Consider the following 23,166-nt stretch of genomic DNA (forward strand, 5'->3'; position numbering starts at 1 on the left):
GTGCTGTAGCTGAGCCTCCCCAGGGGCGTGAAGATTGTCAGTTTTGCGGACGACGAGATGCTCCTAGTGATTGGCGAATCACTAGAGGAAGTAGAAGTACTTGCAACGGAGGCGATAGATGTTGTGGAAGACTGGATGCGCGAGAAGAAGCTGACGTTAGCTCACTACAAAACCGAGGTGGTTTTGAAAAGCAACCGGAAAGCAGTGTAGCAGGCAAGAATTTCGGTAGTAGAATGTATCATCAACTCAAAGCGGGAAGTTAGACAACTGGAAGTGATGATAGACGACCGGCTAACCTTCAATAACCACATCGACCGCGCATGCTGGAGGGCCGTAAAAGTGATCTCGGCACTATCTCGGATCATGCCCAACAATTCTGCGATCAGCAGCAGTAAATGCGACTACTGGCGAGTGTCTCCACATCGGTGCTCAGATACGCAGGACCTGCTTGAGTGACTATCTCGTCAGAGGCAGCATACGTGATAGCTGGAACGATTCCCATAAACCTTCTACTTGAAGAAGATAGCGAGTGTTTTAGGAATCGAGGCACGAGAGGAGTTCGTATACGAGCCCGAGCTAACACCTTAATCTAATTCCATGTCTGTTGGTGTGGGTGAACAGAGCGCACGGTGAGGTGAACTTCCACATGACGCAGTTCTTGTCTGGTCATGGCTATTTCAAAAAGTATCTGAACAGGTTCGGCCATGCGAGTTCGCCGTTCTTCATCGCGGGCTGAGATACAGAAGAAACGCCCGAGTACGTGGTCCTCAAATACCCGCGATCCGAGCACGAGCGAAACGAAATGAGAACCATTGCCGGTGAGAACATAAACATGACCAATATTGTCGAAAGAACGTGTGCGGACAAAGAAAAATGGGACGCGGTGAACAGAAAACAGTCGTTCTGATCATGTCAGCGTTGCAACGAAGCTGGCGAGAGGAGTAACGACCAGTAACGTAGCAGTATACGTACCGATAAACGAGAAGTTACACTTCAACTGGAATCGCCGGAACTACCATGGCACCTGACAAGTCAGTCTGAGGAATAGAGATAAAGTAGACCACCGGGCGCGATCGGAGTAGGCTAGATCCACTGCCGGGGACTAGACTGAGCGCATGCATCGTTTATGGTAGGTCGTCGGGGCACCTGAGAACCGGAAATCATCCTCCCCCCAGAATCGGAGGACTGACCTCGGCACCTAATCGACCAGCATCGAGATAACGCTTTCGAGAGAAATTTCAACGTCGGGAAATTTCTCTGTCGAAGTAGACTAGTTCCACCGCCGGGGACTAGTTCGAGTTGATCGGGTAGTAGCACCGGCAAATGGTCGTCGGGGCGCCTGTGAACTGGAAGTCACCCTCCACCCAGAATCGCAGGACCGACCTCGGCATCTGCCCCGGTAGCATCGGTTTCGGAAGATCTTCCACTGCCGGGGAACTCTTCGTCGGAGTAGGAAATATCCACCTTTGGGGACTATTCCGAGTAGTCCGTAGCAAATCGCCGGCTTGAATCGTCGGGGCACCAGTGAACCAGACGCAATCCTCCACCCGGAATCGCTGAACTGGCCACGGCATTCTGCCGGACTGCATCGAAGCAAGAATAACGCGTCCGTCAACGGTTGCGGGAGACATTCTTTCGTCGGGGAACTCTCCGCCGAGCTGGGCTAGCTCCACCGTCGGGGACTACGCCGAGTAGCACCGAACGCGTCAACCCACCAGTATAGGGTCGTCGGGGTACAAGTGAACCGGAAACCACCCTCCAATCGGAATCCGATCTCGACGAACTGAGTCGAATATGACACTCGGCCCTCCGGGCACATAGAGTTAGAAATTTTTCATAAAAGATTTTTCTAACCCAAAGAGACGAATGACCTTAAGGTTAAAACCTCTGTACTCGAAATAAAAAAGCCTTTTTTATTTCGATTATGTTTTTTTAGCCAGTCAAACTTCAGCAATAACCCAAACAAGGCTCGATTAAGTATTCAGTACAAATATCATAAATAAAGTAAACGAAGCCTCAACATCCACGAGGTTACTAGCACAGCTAGCAGAGTGTATACGTGACGTCTCCCAGTCGAATTCCAACGTCACCACTCACATTCTTTTCGGCATCCTATCTGTGGGAGAAACCCCGCTTGGTAAACAAAACTCTACAAACACGGACGTGACATTGAAATGTACATCCTATCCTGAAAGTTTACTAAACACGTGCCGTCGATACACGAGAGCAATGATGACGAATTTCTCTTTCATTCATGACAGACTATGGTGGATTCGGGTATTAGAATTATAAAAGGGAACGACGTGTCCAGTAAATGCGGATATGAATGGAGTGGGAATTGTCTTTACTCAACCATTATTAATTTAAGCCGTTATAACTCAACTTTTTTCCTGTAAAGCAGTATATACTATCGTTCTCAACAAACTCAAATTACAAATCATAAATGATGTAGTACTTCGTTTGTACATCGATATTTTTATAAATTTACTGTTATACCGAAAGCTCTGCGTCAGCAACTCCCCCTGCATGTTTAAATCTCAAATTTGACCTACGTTTCCCTTCTCTAGCCTGAATTACCCCGACCGGCTTTACCGTATAATGCAAACAGATTATTGACATTGAAAATTGTTCAATAACCACATTACTAAGGCACGACACCGCATTTAACCCCGTTCATAACATTGTATGGGCTTTGAAAGCGAATCCATTTAGCTTAAACCGGTCGAACGTTTGTGCCTCCACGCGATTCGGTCGCTGATTGGTCGCTTCACTGCCCAAAACTATCAACAGCATTTTTTTCTGTCTCACTGACTACGTCAACGATACCGACATACAGAGATCGACTGCGTCATTAATATACTGGATCGATCGATCGGGTGGTTGGTAGTGCTCGAATGAAATTTAAATAAATGTATCATAAACTGGCAGTTGACTTGAATGCGGTAGGAGCTATCATCAAGCACACAGCCACAGAACTGGGTACTTTGTGTTGAACGGATTAAAAGTCGATCGATTGGAGGTAGATAATTACCATCCTGCCCATAAATGTTAAAAACCGGTACGGATCATGAGAACTGTACGTGCGCTCGATAATTGGAATAAAACACTTACACGTTTACAGCGTTTGATGCGAATCGTTTTCGTTACAGATCAGGTGAAAGGAACTAACGATCAATTCCGGTGCGGAGTACAATGCAAGGGCACGAGAATAACGGCTTCGAGAATGACAGCCCTTCGATACCGGGTCAGATCCGGTGGAACACTGTCATTGGAATTGGTGAAACTGAACCTGCAAAACAGCGAAGGAATTCAAATAGTGCAGATTCAGTATGTTGACTTTTTAAGCATAAATTAACGATCATGTCTATTTACATGTGTTTAAAAAATACAGGTTGTTACCCAAACAATTACCAACAGTTCTACCTCCTCACTGGAAGACGCTCCTGGTCGAGATCAGTGGGGCAAAGGAATCGAGTTCCTAATGTCCTGCATAGCCATGTCCGTCGGGTTGGGCAACGTTTGGCGCTTTCCGTTCATTGCCCTGGAAAATGGAGGCGGTGCTTTCGTGATACCCTACATTATAGTTCTTCTGCTTGTAGGAAAACCGGTCTACTACATGGAGATGATCATCGGTCAATTTTCCAGCCGAGGCAGCGTCAAAATCTACGACTGTGCACCGATCATGAGAGGTAATTTCCAACAAAGAGAATCCTAGCATACGATCGTGTAAATATTGTAAATTTTCCACATACTCCTTAAAAATTGTGCCCTCTTCTCGAAACCAAGGCGTCGGCTACGGACAGATCCTCTCGATAGCGATCGTTTCCACGTACTATTCATCGCTGATGGCTACTACGTTGAAGTATCTTTTCGATTCGTTTCAAAGCATTCTTCCGTGGTCCGTTTGCGATGAAAGTTGGACCGATTTTTGCATACCTTCGGGAAAGATAGCAAGCTCCAGCAATGACACGCTGAGGATCGCTTCAAACTCCAGCGTTGTTCCAATGAGTTCCTCAGCCGAATTGTACTATAAGTAAGTCTAGTAGCTGTCACTTTGGCCCGGGATGTAACTGACTGTTCTAATGATTTTATAGTAGAGTGGTAATTATTGTAAATAATTGTAGATAGTAGTAATATTCCTCCTTCGAATAGGTGTCGGTTACGGGCAGCTCTTCTCGGTGATTGCACTAATCACGTACTACTCCTCGTTGATGTCACTAATCTTGAGCTACATGTTCGACTCTTTCCGGAGTCCGCTGCCATGGGCTGAGTGCCGACCGGAGTGGGGTCCGAGTTGTATAGATGCTGTTGCCACAACGACAACAGATGGTAACGGTACCATGGTGGATATGACAAGAGTTAGTAGCTCGGAGTTTTATTTTAAGTAAGTAGCTTTACGATAGTGAAAATCACTTTTAAATGTAGGTTATGGTGGTTTAATTGAAGACTAACACAAATCGTTCCAACATCATCAGTAGAACCGCACAAATATTCACACCGCACATCATGACATCCTCGCATTAATTTGCTGTAAGCTGAAGCCTGAGCTCAGTTTTCCACATTCATTTTTGTAGCGTCCTGAGAATCAGCTTAGAAATCATAAATCTTACTTAACTAAATGTACAGCCAATAATTTCCGATGCGTTTGACTTGGTAAACTAAAGCGCTAGAATGTATAAGCACCATAAAAAAATTATATGTGAAATATATCTTCTTGCTGAATTATTTGTCAAAAAAACTACTTAATTCACCTAACAGTGCAAAGGGGTCCAGAATGTGAATTTTAACTTTTTGCTAAAATTAAATAACTTAACCTTGCAGTATGTTTGGCAAAGTTGATGTACTTTGCAAGTCCCTTCTTTTTGTTTAAACATATGCTAGGGTGGTTCTAATTTTAGCAATATTTAAAATTGATCTTTTTAACGGTTTGAGATAGAGCTTTACTGAATTCGATGAAGTTATAGAGCAATAAATTTTAGACTAATTTGATGAAGATATGCAAGCTCTAGCTTTTATATTTTCCATTGCACGAGAAATCCAAATGTAAGCTTAAGGGTATTTCTTAAAAAAAAAACGGTTTTATTTCTATAACTTATTTTACACTAAAGTATTCTTTGGACAACTTGAAGATTATTTTGGGGCGCGTAATTTGCTTTAAAACACCAACTAATGAACTCTTTTCGTTTCAAAGTTATGAGAACATTTATATAAAAAATATACCTTTTTCAAATACCATTAGCTTCGATTAGGGTATTTAGCATTAAATACTATTATTGACATATGAAATAGCATGCTTTGTAGTACAGATCATCAAAAAATTGCAAATGCGATATTTTTTAATATGTTGTAATATTTGCTCAATAAACAGTTTACTTTTAGTAAAAAGTATATAGTTATACGAGAAGCTAGAGGTTCGATTATTAAGACAAATCGTTCTATTAAGACAAATTGTTCTCCTTCAAAATATCTAAAAGTATTTCTAAATTGATCTTACTGAAATATTAAAGCTGTAAAAGTTATACAAAAAAAACATTTTTTAAAAAACTGCGATTTTTTTGTAAATTTCTTATAAAATGAAAAGTACACGACATAGAGTTTCAGGGTCTTCGCCAAAGTTTCTTAAAATTTAATTTTCTTGAATTTTCTGGAAGACAGCAAAACTATCTCGAACCATTAAAAATTTAATTTCCTGATTTTAATAAATTTAGAACAAACCTAACCAATATTTAAAATAATAGAAAAGTATTATAAATATTTTATTATGAAAACGAAACTATATTTATTATTTTGTCCACCGTGAAAGTCACTTAAACATATTACAAAGGGTCAATTCATGAAAAACCAATTTTTTAATATAACTTTTTCAGTTTTCATTTTTTCCAACCTATCCTTCTAATGTTTTTCCAAGCTTTTGAAGACGTACATTTTCTTCTAACACATCGAAACTCTAGCTTCTATCGTTCAAATGATATAAGCACCTAATATATCAAATAGCACCTAATAACCCAATTTTATGAAATTTAAAAAATATCGTGTTCTCCATTTTTTGCTCAATTCTAACTCTAATCATGACTTTATTTATAGTTGAAAAAGAATTGTCTTTTGTTCGCCCCAATGAGTGCTATTGTTATTCCAAAAACCCTATTTTTGGCGAAAAAGTGCTAACGAATATAATTAGATATGTGGTGCCATGAAACAAATTATTCGCCTTTAAACAATCTTAAAGTTGTCTGAAGTCTACTTCTGTTTACCATCATGCCTACTAACAATACCGCAAAAGTTATTTGAATAAAACAGTTTTTCTAAAAAACACCTTCGATTTTAAATTTGTTATAAAATTAAAAGTATGACAGCTAGAGCTTACATGTCTTCAACAAACTTTTCCAAAATTTGTCGTTCTACAACTTCACTTAAAGGTCGTTTGGCTCTAGCTGGAAGATTAAAAAGTTAATTTTTTGATCTCGGTAAAATTAGAACCACTGTTGTTTTAACAAAAAGAAGGGGCTCACAAACTACGAAAACTTCTCCATGACTTAATGAGGCTAAGTTGTTTAGTTTAAGTAGAATTTCAAAATTTCTGCTGAATTTGCGTTCTGGAACACTGTGCAGTGAGATTAGACATTTCTTACACTTTGGTCTTTGGATCATTCATTAGTTTGCAGACTTCATGCGATGTAGGCACCCAACTAGAGATGGGATGAACACTGTTTTGAAATCTACACAAATCATACCTGCAATAAACTGAACAAATTATAGAAAATCAATAAAACAAATGAAATTAAAAAAAATTAAAGCAAAAAATTGATAAAAAGTTATCAAATCCATAAAATGAGTAGAATGATTAATATGAATTCAATCAATAGTATAAATGAGAAAAATTAGATCAGTTCATTGAGTGAAAAATTAGACAATACGGAAAATAGTTATAAAATTAATAAAATTAACAAATTGGATGAAAAGAATAAAAAGAATAACTGAATAGAATCAATAAAATTACTTAATCGTAGAAATGGATACAATGTATGAGCTGGAAAAAAAATATAAAATTAATAACATTAAAACATTAATAAAATGAAGAAAGCTAATAAAATGAAAGAAATGGATTAAATGATTTGAACGTATTAAACAAATGGTTTGAATAAAATGTATAAAGCAAAAAATAAATGAAATGAATAAAATAATTGACATAAAATTAATAATAGGGATAGAATTAATAAGATCAATCAAATAAACGAATTAAATAGAACTAACAGAAAAAAAATAACAGAATAAAATAGATGCAGTGATTAAACTGAAAATTAGGCGATATTAAACAGCTATAAAATTAGTAGAATAAATGAATTGGTGTCGAATAAATAAGTTCAATGAAATGAATAAAATATATAGCTGAAAAATATTCAGATTATTAAAACGAAAAAACTGAATAAAATGTATTACCTGGATAAATGAATGAAATGAAAAAAGTAGTTTAAAATAAAATATGTTAAATGAATTTTATCCAAAGAATGAAACGAATAAAACAGATGAAATGAGTTCGAATAAACGAAAAGAATGAAATAAATGAAATGAATAAATTGAAATATCATATATTTAAAATAATTCATATATTCAAATTGAATGAAATAAACGAAACGAATAAAATTCATGAAATTAATAAACTGAAAAATGAGCTATATAAAAAAAATTTAGAAACAAAATGATATCAATTAAGTACATGAATAAAACGAATTATACCAATTTGAAACCCATTGTTTCAGAAAGTTCTGAAATGTTTGGAAAAATCTTATTATTATTTAGGGAGTGACTGATTAATATACAACGCGCTTTCTAGTGACTCAAGTATTTCCTATTTCCAAATTTTCTTGTTTTCTTGACGGTATCGTTTAAGATTACCTGTTATTTTATTTTATTTATGGATCTTAATTAGTTATTAAAAAAATGAAACGTTAAATTTGTTTCGGAATTCAGGATGCTTTTTTAGTCACAGATTTCAGAAAAAATATTTATATTGCGCCTTATGGCCAACGCACTATAGAAATTTTTAATACAAAGGGTTACTAAAAATATTTTGTCTCCAATTCTTGCGTAAAAAGTTTTTTTTTAATTGATAATAATGAACGATACCAATAAAGGAATTTGTAAACATAACAGGATTAACAAACACTTATGTTTAGTATTTTTATTGCAGAATTTTCAGAATATTTATGGGACATGCGTTTCGACTTCGCCTCATCAGAATCCGACACCAACTTAGTGACTGGAGTGCTAGCTTAGTCGGATTGACGCTAGCTCCAAAAAACGGAGCCACAATTTGTGTTTTAGTGCAAACCCCTAAGGCAGAAGGAACTAGAAGAACAGGAGTTCAGAGGCTTAGCGACCCCCCCCCTTTCCCCGGACCTACAGCGAGTTGTAGAGTCTTGCTAGAATATGGTGGGGTTTGGATAGGGCTCTGCTAAACCTTTAAAAAAGCCATTACTTCTAAAGCAGCTGTGCGAAACTGTACCGAACCTACTAAGATTGATCCTAAGATTGCAGTAATCTAAGATCTTAGCAATAAAAGCGCCCCAGCCCAACCGAAATGCCAACCAGCACATCAGGATTGGCGCCAGTAACATCCTGATTATGGCATACCGGCTCTGGCAAACGTCAACGGACAGGCCACTGATCACGAATTGGACGGCGACTTTGGGCTGACAGCTGTGCTGTTCTATGCCCTTAGTAACGAAAGACGACACCGACTTGAAATGGCGAGTGGGCTACCAGCATGGCTGCCTCCGTCCCGACATAACCCTGGCACCCTGCCTGTCGTTCAAAACTCGTCACCAATTAGTTGGTCGCACTAGATTCGGATGAACCATTCCAGATTTTACACCGATCCGGCTCTGAATACCACTCTCCATGAAGGATAGTGTCAACCCTTGCATAACCTCCCTGCTTCATAGATAATCATGGATCACAACGGGCGACTACGTGTAACGATTGGAGATAGCGGCCCGGAGTTGGGGCCCAATAAAATGGAGAAAAACAAAGAAACTTACACATACGAAGCAGACGCGGCGAATCCGTTCGCCAGATGTGGTTCGGTGAGGTCACTAACACCAGCAGCAGCTGAAGTATTCAACAAGAACAAAGGGAACAAAGCAGCAACAGCAGCCAGAGCAGAGTGGGATGAGTTACACCCCACAGAAGGCAGAAGTAGTGGCAGCGAAGTACTATATGGAGGAGCAGCACAAGTTAATTGACGTCAGAAACAATGTCCACGAAGATGGTTCTCAGAATCTGAAACGCGTTAGTGTCTGCCGTACAGGAGTAGGATACGGCAACGCGGAGGGCTGATGTAGCTGAGTGTGGGCATTGTCGTTGGCTAAGGCTACTATCTTCCTAGCCTCCCCCTCCGGAACAGGGGAACGATAAGAAGATTGGAATGAAGAATACGCCAGTTTCCGTGACTCCAAAAAGGACAAGAACATCACCAGGAGACGGAAGACCAAAAGGGCCCAAGAGGCAGACGTTCGAGGACACTATTGTTGCCGAAGGAAAGGGCGTCACCCAACAGGGAGAAAGCTGTAGTACCGTTGTAGGTCGGAGGGGAAGCACAGGAAACAGCAAAAGCAGAAGAAAGAGCGAAAATTGGAGCAGAAGAGGAAAGGAATACCTCCGGCACGTCAGAAGGCGCCAAAGGAAGAACCCGTGCTCGTCAAAGCCAATGATGCGACGACGTATGCAGAAGGATCCCACGACTAGCAGCTCGTCCTTGCAGGAGACTATTACTAGGTCTATCTATCAATAGGTGAAGAAAAAGATATTAAAGCCTTAAACCCGGAGATGGAGATTATGTGCAAGGATCTTGATGAAATCACGACGGAAGACGAGCTGAGAGGTGCACATGGCGATCCGGCTAAGAAGGGATACGGAGGAACTCAGACAGCGATGATTCATTTACTGGTAACCGCTACCAATAAGGCATTAGAGGTAGACAAAATTACAGTTGGATAGTCGAGATGCCCCTCGAGAGCCGCTCCACGAGTTAATAAACAAGGGGAAAAATGCTGCAAGTGTTTGGACACTTGGCAGGGGCTTATAAAGACCCGGATAGATCCGGGATGTACTGGAAATACGGGGACACGAGCCATCTTGCGAGAGACTGCCTGTAGAGGCCTAAGTGCTTGCTTTTCACTCCAGCGGACGAAAACGATCATCAGACGGCTGGCTTTAAATGCCCTGCGACTGCAGGCCAACGGTTATGGAGAAAGGCCAGATAAATCTGAATCACTGTGACATCGCACCGCAACTGTTGTGGCAGTGTACGACAGGAATAATGTGTGATGTCGCTTTTATTGCAGATCCGTACCAAGCCGTAACTAGGTGGCAGATGAATCGGGAACGGCAGTGATACAAGTTATGAGCAGATTCTCCATTCAAGAAGTGGTAGAACGCTCATACGAGGGTCAGTGGAGCAGTGTAGCATAAAACATGTGGTTATCTAACCCAAAACAAAAGGCGAATCCCCAAAAATATAAACATGTTATTGTAAGAGGGGGAGATATATTGTGCAGACACAACGGTATTTGACGATCATGTCCAAGTCCTCGTCTCGTGGGTCATCTTGGAACCAAGCAGGTCACTGTGACATCTCGTGGCTGGCAGTCCTTCCTCCCGAAACGGGCGTCTGTATAACAAAGGCAGGCTGATGGAGATGTGGGACGGTCTTGACTGCGTCGATTCATTCACAACCGTCGAATGTGCGCTCGAATGATAGCACGAACTTGTTGCAACTTGCGAGGTCAATTTCCGTTTACAGTCGTGATTCGCTGGTTGGGCCACAGCCTTGTCCAACTAACGAATTTGATTCGCTAGTTGGACCGACTGACAAATGTCAAAAACTCTCCAAAAAAGCTGTTGTCAGTGTAAATGCATCTATTCACATCTCTAAATATTGTCAAATTGATTGTCAAAGTTAATTTGACACGAGATTTTGACGTTCAGATGCTTTTTAGTTGGACAATGGTCCAACTAGCGGAGGTCCAACAAAAAAGCGGTCCAGTTAAAAAGTGTCCAACCAGCGAATCACGACTGTAATGCTGCTCAACCTAACACGTTGTTCGGCTTCGTCTGAAAGTTCCGGAACTTCAGAATCCCTCCTTTTCGGGTCTCGGGAACACGAGCGCAATTTTGTTGATATCGCTAGCGATAACTAAAATTGTCACCCGATCGCGGAACGCACGGTAAATTATCTCCGTGATTTTTCACCACATCGATGAACACAAGGACGATTGCGGTGGGACCGAAGCAAAAGGAGGACGGAAAAAACTAGCCATTTGATCCGACCGAAGCGAGAATGTGCACACGTGCGCGTTCGTTTCGACAAACCTGATTTTACTTCAGTCCACCACGAAACTTGCTGCGCGACTCTTGCCTTCCTAGTGCGCCATTTGCTTGCACGAATGCGATAGTTCCTCCTCACGTGGGGAAAAGGGGTGCCACTTTTGCAATAGCGGTTGCACTACGGCCCGATCTCGACTGTTCCTTCACTCGTGGGTTTTTCTAGACTGTACAACGAGGAGAAACAGCACCGCTCTCCGTCAACTCTTTTTTCAGACTACCTATTTTTCTTTTTCTGTCACCCGTTCTCAGGATGGCCAGATAGGATTCCTTAATATCGGTAGGGTCACTAAAAGTTTGTCGGTAGTTATCGGTAGGCCGGGTTGTTGTCCCAAAAACGTAGTATTAACATAGAATTGTAAAATACTGAAAACACAGATCTCAGACCAAATCCAACCCAAAAAATGAATGTTGAGTAGGATGTGTCCAAAATCAATAAAAATCGGTAGTTTTCGGTAGGAATAACAAAATATCGGTAGTTTTGCCTTGGTCGTCTGTGAATCGGTAGGGAAGACCAAAATCGGTAGGACTACCGATAAATACCCTGCCCGTTCTTCCTGGGATTTGTTTTCAAGCAAATTATGCCAAGCCCTTTTGCTTTCAAGTGCGCACCTCTTGCAGTACACACTAATCTCTTATTCCTCCCTTTTAACATTTAAATTACACATTTTACTGTAACAGCAGTTCATCGTAATGCTGGAGCAGTTAACCGAGCAGTTCATCGATCGGAAGCCGGTAGTCACTGGTGGTGACTTCAACGTCTGGGCTGTCGAATGGGGCAGTAGAGTTACCAACACAAGAGGGTGCAGGAAGCTCGTGCGAAGTTAGACGTACGATTGTGCAATGAAGGTTCCGTTAGCTCATTCCGGAGAGACAGGAGCGAGTCTATCATCGGCATCATGTTTTGTAGTCTTTCATTGACGGTGAAAGTATGCGAAACGTATACGCATAGCGACCACCAGACTATTCGCTACTGTATCGGTCAACGGAACTCTGCTGCAGCACGTAGAAGGTTGGGCAAACGAAAATGTAAAACGAAAGCTTTTAACAAAGACCTCTTTGTTGAGGCACTTCGGACGAACGGTGGGACCGAGAACGTGGAAGCGGCTGACCTAACAAGAAGGTTTGTGTCGGTTTGTGACGCCAAAATGCCGCGAAACCTTGAACCAAGCAATATACAGCGTCCAGTTTACTCGTGGAACGAGACACTCAGTATGCTACGCGCTGCTTGTCTCAGAGCCAAAAGGCGGGGTCAGAGAGTAATATCGGCAATGTTTCGGGGAGCTAAGGCCGCTTTAAATCGTGAGATCAGACTTAGCAAGTCAGATTGCCACAATGGGCTGTGTCAAGAAGTAGGCGCCAATCCCTGGGGTGATGCGTACGGAGTCGTCATGGCGAAAATAAAGAGCTCGACGACGCCAGCCGGAATGTGCCCGGGTAAGCTGAAGATAATCGTCGAGGGTCTTTTCCCGAAGCACGATCCAACTATCTGGCCAGCGACACCGTACGGTGAAGAAGAAGGAACAAACACGGACGATCGGCAAGTGACTAACTAAAGTAAGCCCCCGGTCCGGAAGGAATACCAAACGTGATGCTGAAAGCTGCAATCCTAGCATATCCGGACATGTTCAGGATAGTGCTGCAGAAGTGTCTAAATGAAGACAACTTCCCCGATATGTGGAAGGTCCAGAAGCTGGTCAGGCTGCCGAAGCCAGGGAAGCCACCGAGCGATCCGTCCTCGTACAGACCCATATGCCTGCTGGATATTCTCGTAAAAACTCCTGGAAAGGATAATCTTTAACAGGTTCCCGAAATGACTGAAGGTGAGAGCGGACTGTCCAAGATGCAGTTCGATTTCCGCAAAGGAGCATCGATAGTGGATGAAATTCGAACAATACTCGAGAGTGATAAGAAGCCATCTAAACAAAGGTGAAGAGGAGAACGATACTGCGCTGTGGTCACGTTAGATGTGAAGAACGCATTTAACAGCGCCAACTGAGAATCCATCGCTGCATCGCTGCATCGCTGCATAGGCTGAGAATTCCCGACTATCTATGCCATATCCTAAAATGCTACTTCCAGAGTAGCGTGCTGCTATACGAGACGAGCAAAGAGCAGAAGTCAATGCGAGTCACAGCCGGCGTTCCTCAGGGCTCCATTCCAGATCCAACACTTTGGAACGGGATGTACGATGGGGTCTTAACACTACGGTTGCCCAGGAAAGTGAAAATCGTTTCGGTTTCGCGCACGACGTGTCACTAATGGTGATAAGTGAGACACTTGAAAAAGTGGAGGTGTCGTTGACGGAGACAATAGGCGCGATCCAGAGCTGGATGAACGAGGTAAAGCTGCAAATAGTTCACCACAAGTGTTATTGGTCAGCAACTGCAACGCAGTGTAGCGGATGCAGATCGACGCCGGAGCGTGCATTGAAACAATTGGGAGTGATAATCGACGACAGGTTGTGCTTCGACAATCACATCGACTACGTCTGCAAAAAGTCGGCGAAGGCAACGAACGCAATAGCGAGAATCATTTCAAACGTCGGCGGTCCGAGAAGCAGCATGATACGTTTGATATCTACTGTTTCATGATCGATACTCCGATATGTGGCTCCTGCCTGCGGTGCTTCGCTGAAAACCAAGCGCAGTGGTGTAGCCAGGGGGGGTTTTGGGGGTAAACCCCCTCCCCCCCCAAACCAAAATTAATCGGATTGAAAAAAAAATTGATGCTGACGAATTTAATTTAATATTCCACAAAATATTTTTGGAAAAATATTCTCTGATCACTACATTGAGAACTGTGTTTAAAGCGTCATGAGAACTTTTGGAAAATTGTGGGAAGGGGATCTTGTAACTTATCTCTTAGCCAAAATCCCATAGTTGTCAAATTACTTCAATGTAAAATAAAATAACTGTCTGAATTATTATGAGCTCATTTTTGGAAAGATGCTTCAAAATATGGATTAGAGACAATTTTTCGAATGGGAATCTAAATTTGAATAGGTTGATTGCATATAAAACATAAGCTTGTTTACCGAAAACTTACATACATTTCAACATTTGCTGAAAATGTATTTTTTTAGATTGTGTAGAGTTTAGACAACAATTCAATATGGTTAACAACAAGAATAACATTTCAGAAACTAGTTGAAAGCTGATGTAATTTTGTCTCTAGCAGGTCAGGATCGGTTTTATGAGCATTGGATTTTTGTTGTATTATCAACTATATGAATAGCCTCTTAGCAGGATGCAATGAATGGCGTACTAAAATTTTGTGTGCTACTTACTAGTACTGCAAGTTGTGAGGTTGACTAATGACGAAAAGTAAAATTAATGCTCGATAAATTTTTAACGGTCACGATCACATTCATTCGAAACTGCCAAATTTCGATGTTAAGTAACATTGAAGAATTTCAAAACGTAAAACTGTTCATCTGCTAATAGAATAATTTTGACGTTTAATCCTCCTAGAAGTAATTATAGACAAGAATTACTCTTCAACCAAATTTGGGTCGAGACTTAATGTCTCCAGCAAAGTTTTCGAAAGTGCTATTTCAAACAACTTTGTCAAAGACATAAATATCCCACATATTCAGAGTATCGAAATATAGTAGTAGAAAACCTTTACAACAAGCTATTCTGAAATTACTGTATTTGATAAATCTCTTCTGCGGTAATTAAATAATAAATTCACATTGCGTTCAAGGTGCCTTTGAAGCTTACAAAAAAAATAAGGGAACTGGATTTAAAACAAATAATTCCCAGATATTAAAAGGGCTCAAAAACACAAAGAGTGATTCCATTTTCAGGAGCTAGCATCAATTCGGCGCTAGCTTAGTCCGCCCACCAAGTTAGTGTCGGATTCTGATGAGATGAAGTCGAAACGCAAGTTTCAGTTCCATCCATCCATAATTTAGTTTTAGGTTTTGTGTTCTCAACTCGCAATGATCGTTTCAAACAATTTTATCCGTAGCGCAGAAAAAATAGTTTTCACCTAAATTTTTCTTCACTAAGAAGAAATATAGCAGGCCCAGTCCATTTAAATCCCTATATGTTGAATTCATGTAGCCTTCATATTTTCAACAAAATTGTTTGAAATGACATTATCATAAACTTTGCTGAAGGCACCATGTCTCTTAATATTTTTGAAAAATTAATTCAACATAATTACCTCTATGAGAGTTAATCACTAAAATTTCTATATCAAAGCAGGCGCTGTTTTATGTTGATAACTTCCCGAAGTTGTCAAACCTTCGAAGTCAAGGATTATTATATTAGGTGATCTTGAACGTTGAAAATTTTTAGATCATTTATTACACTTTAAAAAATCGCAATTTTTTACTTCATTGACATATTATACAAGAAAATAATCTATAGAGGTTTGAAAACTGTTCCATGTTGATCCTTCTTGTTTGTAGACTGGAATGACATCTGTTAGACTACTTATGTTTTTGAGTTTTCAATAATTTATCAAACTCATATTAAATTTTAGCATTTTTTCAAAAAATTTGCGATTTTCATCGAAATCCCCTCCAAACCAAATTTCTGGCTACGCCACTGACCAAGCGGAACCGTGAAGAGCTGAACAGGGCATTCCGGTTAATGGCCGTACGAGTCGCGAGCACTTATAGAACAATATCGTCGGAGATAGTATGCGTTATCGCCGGGATGATCCCCATGATGTGGAATGATACTAGCAGAGAAATGCACGTAATACAAGGAGACTGGTCCGAGCGGACTCGTTGATTAAATGGCAGCAAGAGTGAAACAACGCGGAGAAAGGAAGGTTTCATCCTAAATGTGTCGGCTTGGGTGCATAGGAAGCATGGAGAGGTGAACTTCCATTTGACGCAGTTTTTGTCCGGGCACGGATGCTTCCGGAAGTATCTGCATCGGTTTGGACATGCTTCGTCACCCCTTTGACCGGAGTGTGTGAACGTGCAAGAGACACCGGAACACGTGGTTTTCGAATGCCCTAGGTTCAAAGATGTTCTTAGGGGTTTGTCTGGTGTGACAGTGGACAATATCATTGAAGACGTTTGCCACGACGAGCATACTTGGGACGCTGTCAACGGAGTGTTTACGAGTATACTCTCCGAACTGCAGAGGAAGTAGCGAAGGGACCAACAAAGTTACGCCATTTGCTAGAAAGTTGCCGTGAAACCACAAATCGGGATTCAAGAAAAAATTCAGCCGTAGGTGTAGACTAGGTCCACCGCCTGGGACCAGTTGCGTGGTACGCGGCGTACCACCGGGTTCAGGGCGCCAGTGAACCGGACGTCAGGCTTCACAGGAATCACCGGAGCGACCTCGACATACTACTTGGTAGCTCGAGAGTAGTCTAGATCAACCGCCGGGCATTAGACGGAGTAGACCGCGTCATATAGCTAACAGTGGTTCGCTGGGACGCAAGTGAACCGGAAACTACCCTCCACCCGAAATCGCTGGACGGACCTCAACACCTAATGGCTGGCCCGTTGAGTAGGCTTGGTCCATTACCGGGGACTAGATCGAGTAGATCGGGTCGAAATGTCTCACGGAAACGAACATCGGTGTCGGGAATAATCCAAAACTCGGTTTCAGGAGAACTTCTCTCGCCGGGGAATTCTCCGTCGGAGTAGATTCATAGTCGAGGATTAGATCGAGTAGTTCGCGAACAAGATTTTTGAAAAGTCGGGAGCTGATTGGCTCATCGGGCATGTTCTATACAATAGTCATTAGCTTCAAATTTGTGTGAGAATTTGACTAAACGTGCTTAAAAAATTACAAAAAGCTAATCGAATTTTTATGAGTACAAGGGTATGTACAACTTAGACTAACATGTTTACAATTATTTAAATTGCAATCTGATGGGTGATAGGGATGTAGATTTACTCTGTGTTGCTTTTTCTTCAATGTAAGTAGTAATTATATTCTTGATTTAGCTTCTTCAAATAATACTGAACACCTTACAAGCTGAATCTGGAACATAGTTGCTATAATCGTCATAAGATTTGTTTTAATTGGCGCTGCTTCTATTGTGTTAAAAACGCTTTCATGATATCTAATCATTTTGTTCATCAACAGACGGGTGGTTCTAAAAGAGATCAGCAGCATTGAAGACGGAATCGGCCTTCCAGACTGGCAACTCACCTTGTTTCTCTGTTTGTCCTGGTCGTTCGTTCTACTCACTCTTATCAAAGGTAAGCCTTTCTTATCTGCTCATGGAAATATTACTATATTACTAGTTGAGCAAATGATATGATACATTATCTTTCACCCCAGGTGTAAAAAGCGCCGGAAAGGCATCCTACTTCCTAGCGCTCTTCCCTTACGTGGTGATGTTTATTCTGCTGGTACGCGCTTGTACTCTACCCGGTGCCGTGAATGGAATCATCTACTTTCTCAAGCCCCAGTGGGACAAAATCCTGGAACCAAACGTGTGGTACGCAGCCGTAACTCAATGTTTCTTCTCACTGTCGATTTGCTTCGGCAACATCATCATGTACTCGTCGTACAACAAATTCCGCCACAATGTGACCCGCGATGCCACGATCGTGACTACGATCGACACATTTACTTCGCTGTTGGCAGGTTGTACCATATTCGGCATCCTTGGACACCTAGCACACGTTATCGGTACCGATGAGATTGGTACGGTGATCAAACCTGGAGCTGGGCTTGCGTTCATTTCCTACCCGGAGGCGATCGCCAAGTTCGAGTTTGTACCACAGCTTTTCTCCGTCATGTTCTTTTTGATGCTGTTCGTGCTGGGCATCGGGAGTAACGTCGCAATGACTTCCTGTGTGATGACCGTCATTCGGGATCGGTTCCCGAAGGTGAAGAATTGGCAGGCAGCGACTGTGATTTCGGTGTGCGGAGTTGGCCTGGGAAGCGTCTATGTGACGCCGGTAAGTTTTGGGGAAAAGAAACACGTGATATCAGGCGCACATTTGTAACTGATATCTTTTTAGGGAGGTCAATACATTCTCACCTTGGTGGATCACTTCGGAGCATCCTTCATTGCCTTAGTGCTAGCCATTGCCGAACTGATCGCTATCGGTTGGATCTACGGGACTGATCGTTTCTGCAAAGATGTAGAATTTATGCTGGGCACCCGACCAAACCTGTACTGGCGACTTTGTTGGCGATGGTTAACTCCGGCGCTGATGTTTGCCATTCTTGTCTACAGCTTGGCGACGTTGGAACCGCTGACCTATCAGGGTTACGTTTACCCGTCGATCGCTTACGGTATGTGAACCTTATCATTATCCAGTATTAGAACGGAACATTGTCAAAAATAGTGATTATTTACTAATGCCTCCAACAAATAACTAGGTTTCGGCTGGTGCATCGCTGCATTCGGACTGCTGCAGCTGCCAATCTGGGGGATCTACGCTATCTTTAAGGGAGAAGGAAAAACGCTATCAGAAGTAACCATTAAACTTATAACGAGATGCAATGCTAACCATTCAAGTTTTGTTTTTCAGAAAATCTTCAGTACATTCCGGCCACTTCCAAACTGGGGACCAATCGAGCCAAACCTAAAGCTGGAGTACAAAAAATTTATCAATAAAGACTGAGCTTTGGTATACCACAAACTACAACCATCCTATTGGATACGTGTGTGCTGCAAACAAGTTCTCAACGATCCTAGAATGTATACACAATTGTGCTAGAAGTATTATGATCAGTGATGTGATTTCTTTTTAACGGACCAGTTTTAACTTATTACCATTTAGTGATAAAACAATCAAAAACAAAAATATTTATTCAATTTTTCTCGTTCAATAATAAAAAGAAATTCCCTTCACAACAATGTTTCTTTGTACGTTTTCTGAATTTTTCCCCGATTAGGCACCTTTATGGGTCAGGTGAAATGCACTTTGTGATTATCTTTAGAGTCAGAGAGACAGGACGACATAAGCGTAGCTGGATCTATTCGTCCTTTTCCCGGTTTGGATTGATATCGACGAGTGAGGCAGCTTCATCACAGGCCACGAAAATCAGATGTCCATTCTTAGGATCTACTTGGGTAACCGGGAGAGTTTGGTCTTTGTCCACAAGGATTTTCTGTAAAATAAATATATTTATCAGGAGTTTCCTTTTAATTTAAAAATCGACACCGTTTAAGGTTGAACAGAGAAAGGGCAAAAATCGAAAACGAAAAAAGCAGTTTTTTCAACACCGTGTGTTAGATCTTCATAAAAATCAATCAGCAGTACTGCACCAACATTCTACATAAGCTGATTGATTTTTATGAAGATCTAACACACGGTGTTGAAAAAAACTGTTTTTTTCGTTTTTGATTTTTGCCCATTCTCTGTCAAACCTTAATTCCGAAAAAAATATCCTGATAATATCATAACCCATTAGTAGACCATTCCTATTTGACCTGTTTTATTCAATTTAAGTCGATACCTAGCACCTCGCTTTTCATACAACCATTTACACAAAAGCGGAGTTATTTCAGATATGTTGACTCTGTGAAATAAATTTCGGCATTCCATTCTTAAGTTCAAAGCAATATCAATAAAAAGAGATAATTGTTTAAGAGAAAGCCCTATTACTCTGTCACAAGGAATCTGAACGTTTTAACATGAACAGCACATAAGAAATTAACTTTAGACTGCATGCCGCTACATTGCTTATAGCTCAGGGTGCATAAATTTAAAATAAAAGAGCGATACCACCCATGTCGAACATATCGGGACTGTACCGCTTAGCTTCCTATAGGTGTAATCTGTTTCAAACAAACCCAGCTCGAGAGCTACAGAATAGTAGTTTCGTCAAAGAGCTACATCCACTTACTGATAATACCGATGCAGTATGCTTGCCGTGTTTGATTTAACACAACATCCAATCACCGTCCTAACTTACAATGCTGTGCTATTAGTTACTTGCTTAATGTCAAGTTGGCTTCATTTTATCTTATTTACCAATCGGTAAATTCCGGCAATTCCGCAAAACTACTTGTGTTATTCTGCAAAAAAGACAATTTTTCTCCTACCAGACGTTTTGCCATGAGTCACACCGGAAGTAGTTACTACGCTTCAGCCATTTTCGAATGCCCCTGTACGATCACTATTATAAATAAAAACAACGCTTCTTACCCTCAAAATCTCCGCCTTCGATTTCCCCTGCGCTCCGAACATGCACACCTTAGCACCATTGATCAACGGGTAGGTCATTGTGACCCGATTCGGCGGAGGCTTCGGTGAATTCTCAATCGGAGCAATTAGTTTCGTCTTTTCCTCCAGCACCGGATGCCCGGGAAATAGCGAAGCCGTATGACCGTCGGGACCGATACCAAGAATCAACAGATCAAACGACGGTATTTCCTTACTATTTTCCATGCGAAAAGCTTTCCGGATAGTTTTCTCGTAATCGGCAGCCGCTTCGACTGGGCTAAGATCGGTGTTTACTGGGAAAAAGGCCGTCTTTGGAACTTGAGCCCTCCGGTCTAAGAGGTCACGCTTGAACATTCCATAGGTGGAATCGTTACTATCGAACGGAACGATACGTTCATCGCAAAAGAAAATCTGCCATTTGTTGAAGTCGGTTCGGAGATCGTACATGCCTTCCGTTAGAACTTCGGCCAAGGATCCACCTGGAATTGATTTTTTCAAGGTCATTCAAACTATCAGCTTGTCATTCATCCATGACGCAGTAATCTGAACGCTCCCACCGATCTCACCTGAAACGCCAACACGAAATACATCTTGTTTCGCCAACGTTTCGTTGGCATATTTTTCCAGCAAGCCCAGAATCTCATCACAGATGACCTCTCCAACGACGTAGAAGTTCAACGTTGAAGTCATATTTCTAATCACTGGGTTTGTGCGGATTGATCTTAAAACAAAACACAAGCTACCTACTCCAGCAGCAATGGTGATGGCACAAATGACGATCAAACCGGAATGTTCGCAGAAATAGTGATGTCAGCAGCAAAGGACAAACTGTTGCTGTTGTTATCAAAACAAAATTGACTGTCAAACTCGGCAAGGTTGCTGTGTAGCTAGGTTGCACAAATTGCATACGACTATTTCAAAGAGCTTTTGCGCAATATTGTGTGGAAGTCGCTCCACCAGCGAGGTGTCAACGGATAGATAGCGCTATTCGTGGTATCACACAATGCCCAGTGTTTAAAACGTTTTTTTCGTACTCAAAATTAATAGCGTCTAAACCGTTAACTTTAGGAGTATAGTTTGTTCGGAGAAGTTTTTGCCTTTATGATTGCGCATCTACAGGAATATATTGCTCAGTGATTAATTTACCTATAAGTGATATACGAACTTTATTTCCTGAACTAATTAAGATAGAAATTTGGTCCCTTCGGCAAAGTTGTACAAAAGAAATTACTGAAGTCACCGTATATCCAACTGTAATAGTTTTCGAGTTATGGAACTTGTTATATGCTAAGAGAAGAGACGACAACAGCCTTCTTGCTCTTCTTAATTTTATCTACCAGGCCATGTCGTAACAAGCATCCATCGTTGCCAGATTCCATTTGCATGTTTTTCACAATTGCTGAAAATAATTGTACCTCAAATATCGACCCTCTGTCACGAATTTACAATACTAGCTGCATTTAAAAATTGAATTTTATGTTTATTCGTGTCTCTCTTAACCATACACGTAGTTATATCGTCATTCAGGGTATTTATTCAATTTGCATGAAATGCTCATGTGTATGAAAAATAGCCAAAATAAACTCAGCAGCACTGTTTTTCATCCCGTTTGAAAATATTATGAACGCTCTTGACTGGCAAAACAACCAATCAGAAGCTGGTTCAATATTGAGGTTAAGACTGGATCAAATTGGGTACGCGATTGTCTTCTCTTCTCTTAGGTTATATGGAAGACCCCTTAAAATTAGTTTTTTTGATGACAACTTTTTTAGTCCTTTTCCTAAGTTTTTGGAATACAGTCGTGATTTGCTGGTTGGGCCACAGCCTTGTCTAACTAACGAATTTGATTCGCTAGTTGGACCGACTGACAAATGTCAAAAACTCTCCAAAGGAGATGCTGGCAGTGCAAATGCATCTGTTCACATCTCTAAATATTGTCAGATTCATTGTCAAAGTAAGAAATTTGGGCATTCAGATGCTTTTTAGTTGGACAATTGTCCTACTAGCGGAGGTCCAACTAAAAAGCAGTCCTACCCCCAAATATCTTCCCGAAGCATTTAGCTCTTCCTGTCTGCTCTAGTTTTAACCAAATACAAATTTGTATATATGTATATTTGTATTTGTATTTGTTTTAACTATTATATGATCTCGTTGAAAATGCCCAACTCTACTACCACATAAAATAACTCTAATTAATGTCCCCGAATCTTTACAAAATTTAATCACGCCCTCTAGTTATTTCTACTTTTAAGATAGTCGTAAAAAATTTCCCCCTTAGTTAAACATTATTTGCTCCAATAATCTCATTGCTAAAAATGTCTAACCTTATTGGCATAAAAACTAAATGACCCCCCTAATCTTACGAAAATTATATTACCCCCTTGTGTATATGTATAGCTATAAATTAGCCTTAGTTTAATTTCAAAAATCCATATTAAATCTCTTAGTTTTAAGTAATTTAAAATGTAAAACAAAACAAAATTGGCACCTTTAAGCTAACGCAAACCTGCCTTACCAAATAATAAAAAAATAAAAAGCAGTCCTGTTAAAAAGTGTCCAACCAACGAATCACGACTGTATTTCACAAATTTTAGCGGTGTAGAATCACATATTTTTGCGAACGAAGTAACTTTCTTTAAACTTTCTTTAATTTAAAAAGATGTTTCAAATTT

The 23,166-nt window shown here is 40.9% G+C and overlaps 2 protein-coding genes across 3 annotated transcripts in view; one reads left to right on the forward strand and one right to left on the reverse strand.

Moving 5' to 3' along the window:
* The window catches only part of LOC131689447 (sodium-dependent nutrient amino acid transporter 1-like), a 61,510-nt gene extending 42,370 nt beyond the window's left edge, over nucleotides 1-19,140 (forward strand). The window contains exons 2-9 of one of the 2 annotated variants that reach the window (XM_058974539.1): nucleotides 3,150-3,327; nucleotides 3,392-3,689; nucleotides 3,787-4,033; nucleotides 17,451-17,566; nucleotides 17,649-18,274; nucleotides 18,338-18,614; nucleotides 18,702-18,796; nucleotides 18,854-19,140. In XM_058974539.1, coding sequence (XP_058830522.1) covers nucleotides 3,193-3,327; nucleotides 3,392-3,689; nucleotides 3,787-4,033; nucleotides 17,451-17,566; nucleotides 17,649-18,274; nucleotides 18,338-18,614; nucleotides 18,702-18,796; nucleotides 18,854-18,946 — 1,887 coding nt within the window. In that variant the 5' untranslated portion in view covers nucleotides 3,150-3,192 and the 3' untranslated portion in view covers nucleotides 18,947-19,140. Of the gene's footprint in view, nucleotides 1-3,149; nucleotides 3,328-3,391; nucleotides 3,690-3,786; nucleotides 4,034-4,152; nucleotides 4,385-17,450; nucleotides 17,567-17,648; nucleotides 18,275-18,337; nucleotides 18,615-18,701; nucleotides 18,797-18,853 lie in introns of both variants that reach the window. The other variant, XM_058974540.1, reaches the window with a different exon arrangement.
* LOC131689450 (6-phosphogluconolactonase) lies at nucleotides 19,101-21,315 on the reverse strand. Its single transcript, XM_058974541.1, has 3 exons — nucleotides 21,061-21,315; nucleotides 20,477-20,973; nucleotides 19,101-19,436 (listed from the first exon to the last, which is right to left on the reverse strand). The coding sequence occupies exons 1-3, from the start codon at nucleotides 21,182-21,184 to the stop codon at nucleotides 19,302-19,304; spliced, it is 756 nt and encodes a 251-aa protein (XP_058830524.1). The 5' UTR covers nucleotides 21,185-21,315; the 3' UTR covers nucleotides 19,101-19,301.
* Between the last annotated feature and the right edge of the window lie 1,851 nt (nucleotides 21,316-23,166).

This window comes from Topomyia yanbarensis, chromosome 3, assembly GCF_030247195.1.
Source record: "Topomyia yanbarensis strain Yona2022 chromosome 3, ASM3024719v1, whole genome shotgun sequence".
In the NCBI taxonomy this organism is placed as follows: Eukaryota; Metazoa; Arthropoda; class Insecta; order Diptera; family Culicidae; genus Topomyia; species Topomyia yanbarensis.

Coding starts and splice junctions, on each gene's coding strand:
- LOC131689450 (XM_058974541.1), bottom strand. CDS start 21,184: ATGACTTCAACGTTGAACTTCTACGTCGTTGGAGAGGTCATCTGTGAT. Junction 20,974..21,060: donor ATTTCGTGTTGGCGTTTCAG/GTGAGATCGGTG, acceptor AATCAATTCCAG/GTGGATCCTTGGCCGAAGTT. Junction 19,437..20,476: donor CGAAGGCGGAGATTTTGAGG/GTAAGAAGCGTT, acceptor TTTATTTTACAG/AAAATCCTTGTGGACAAAGA.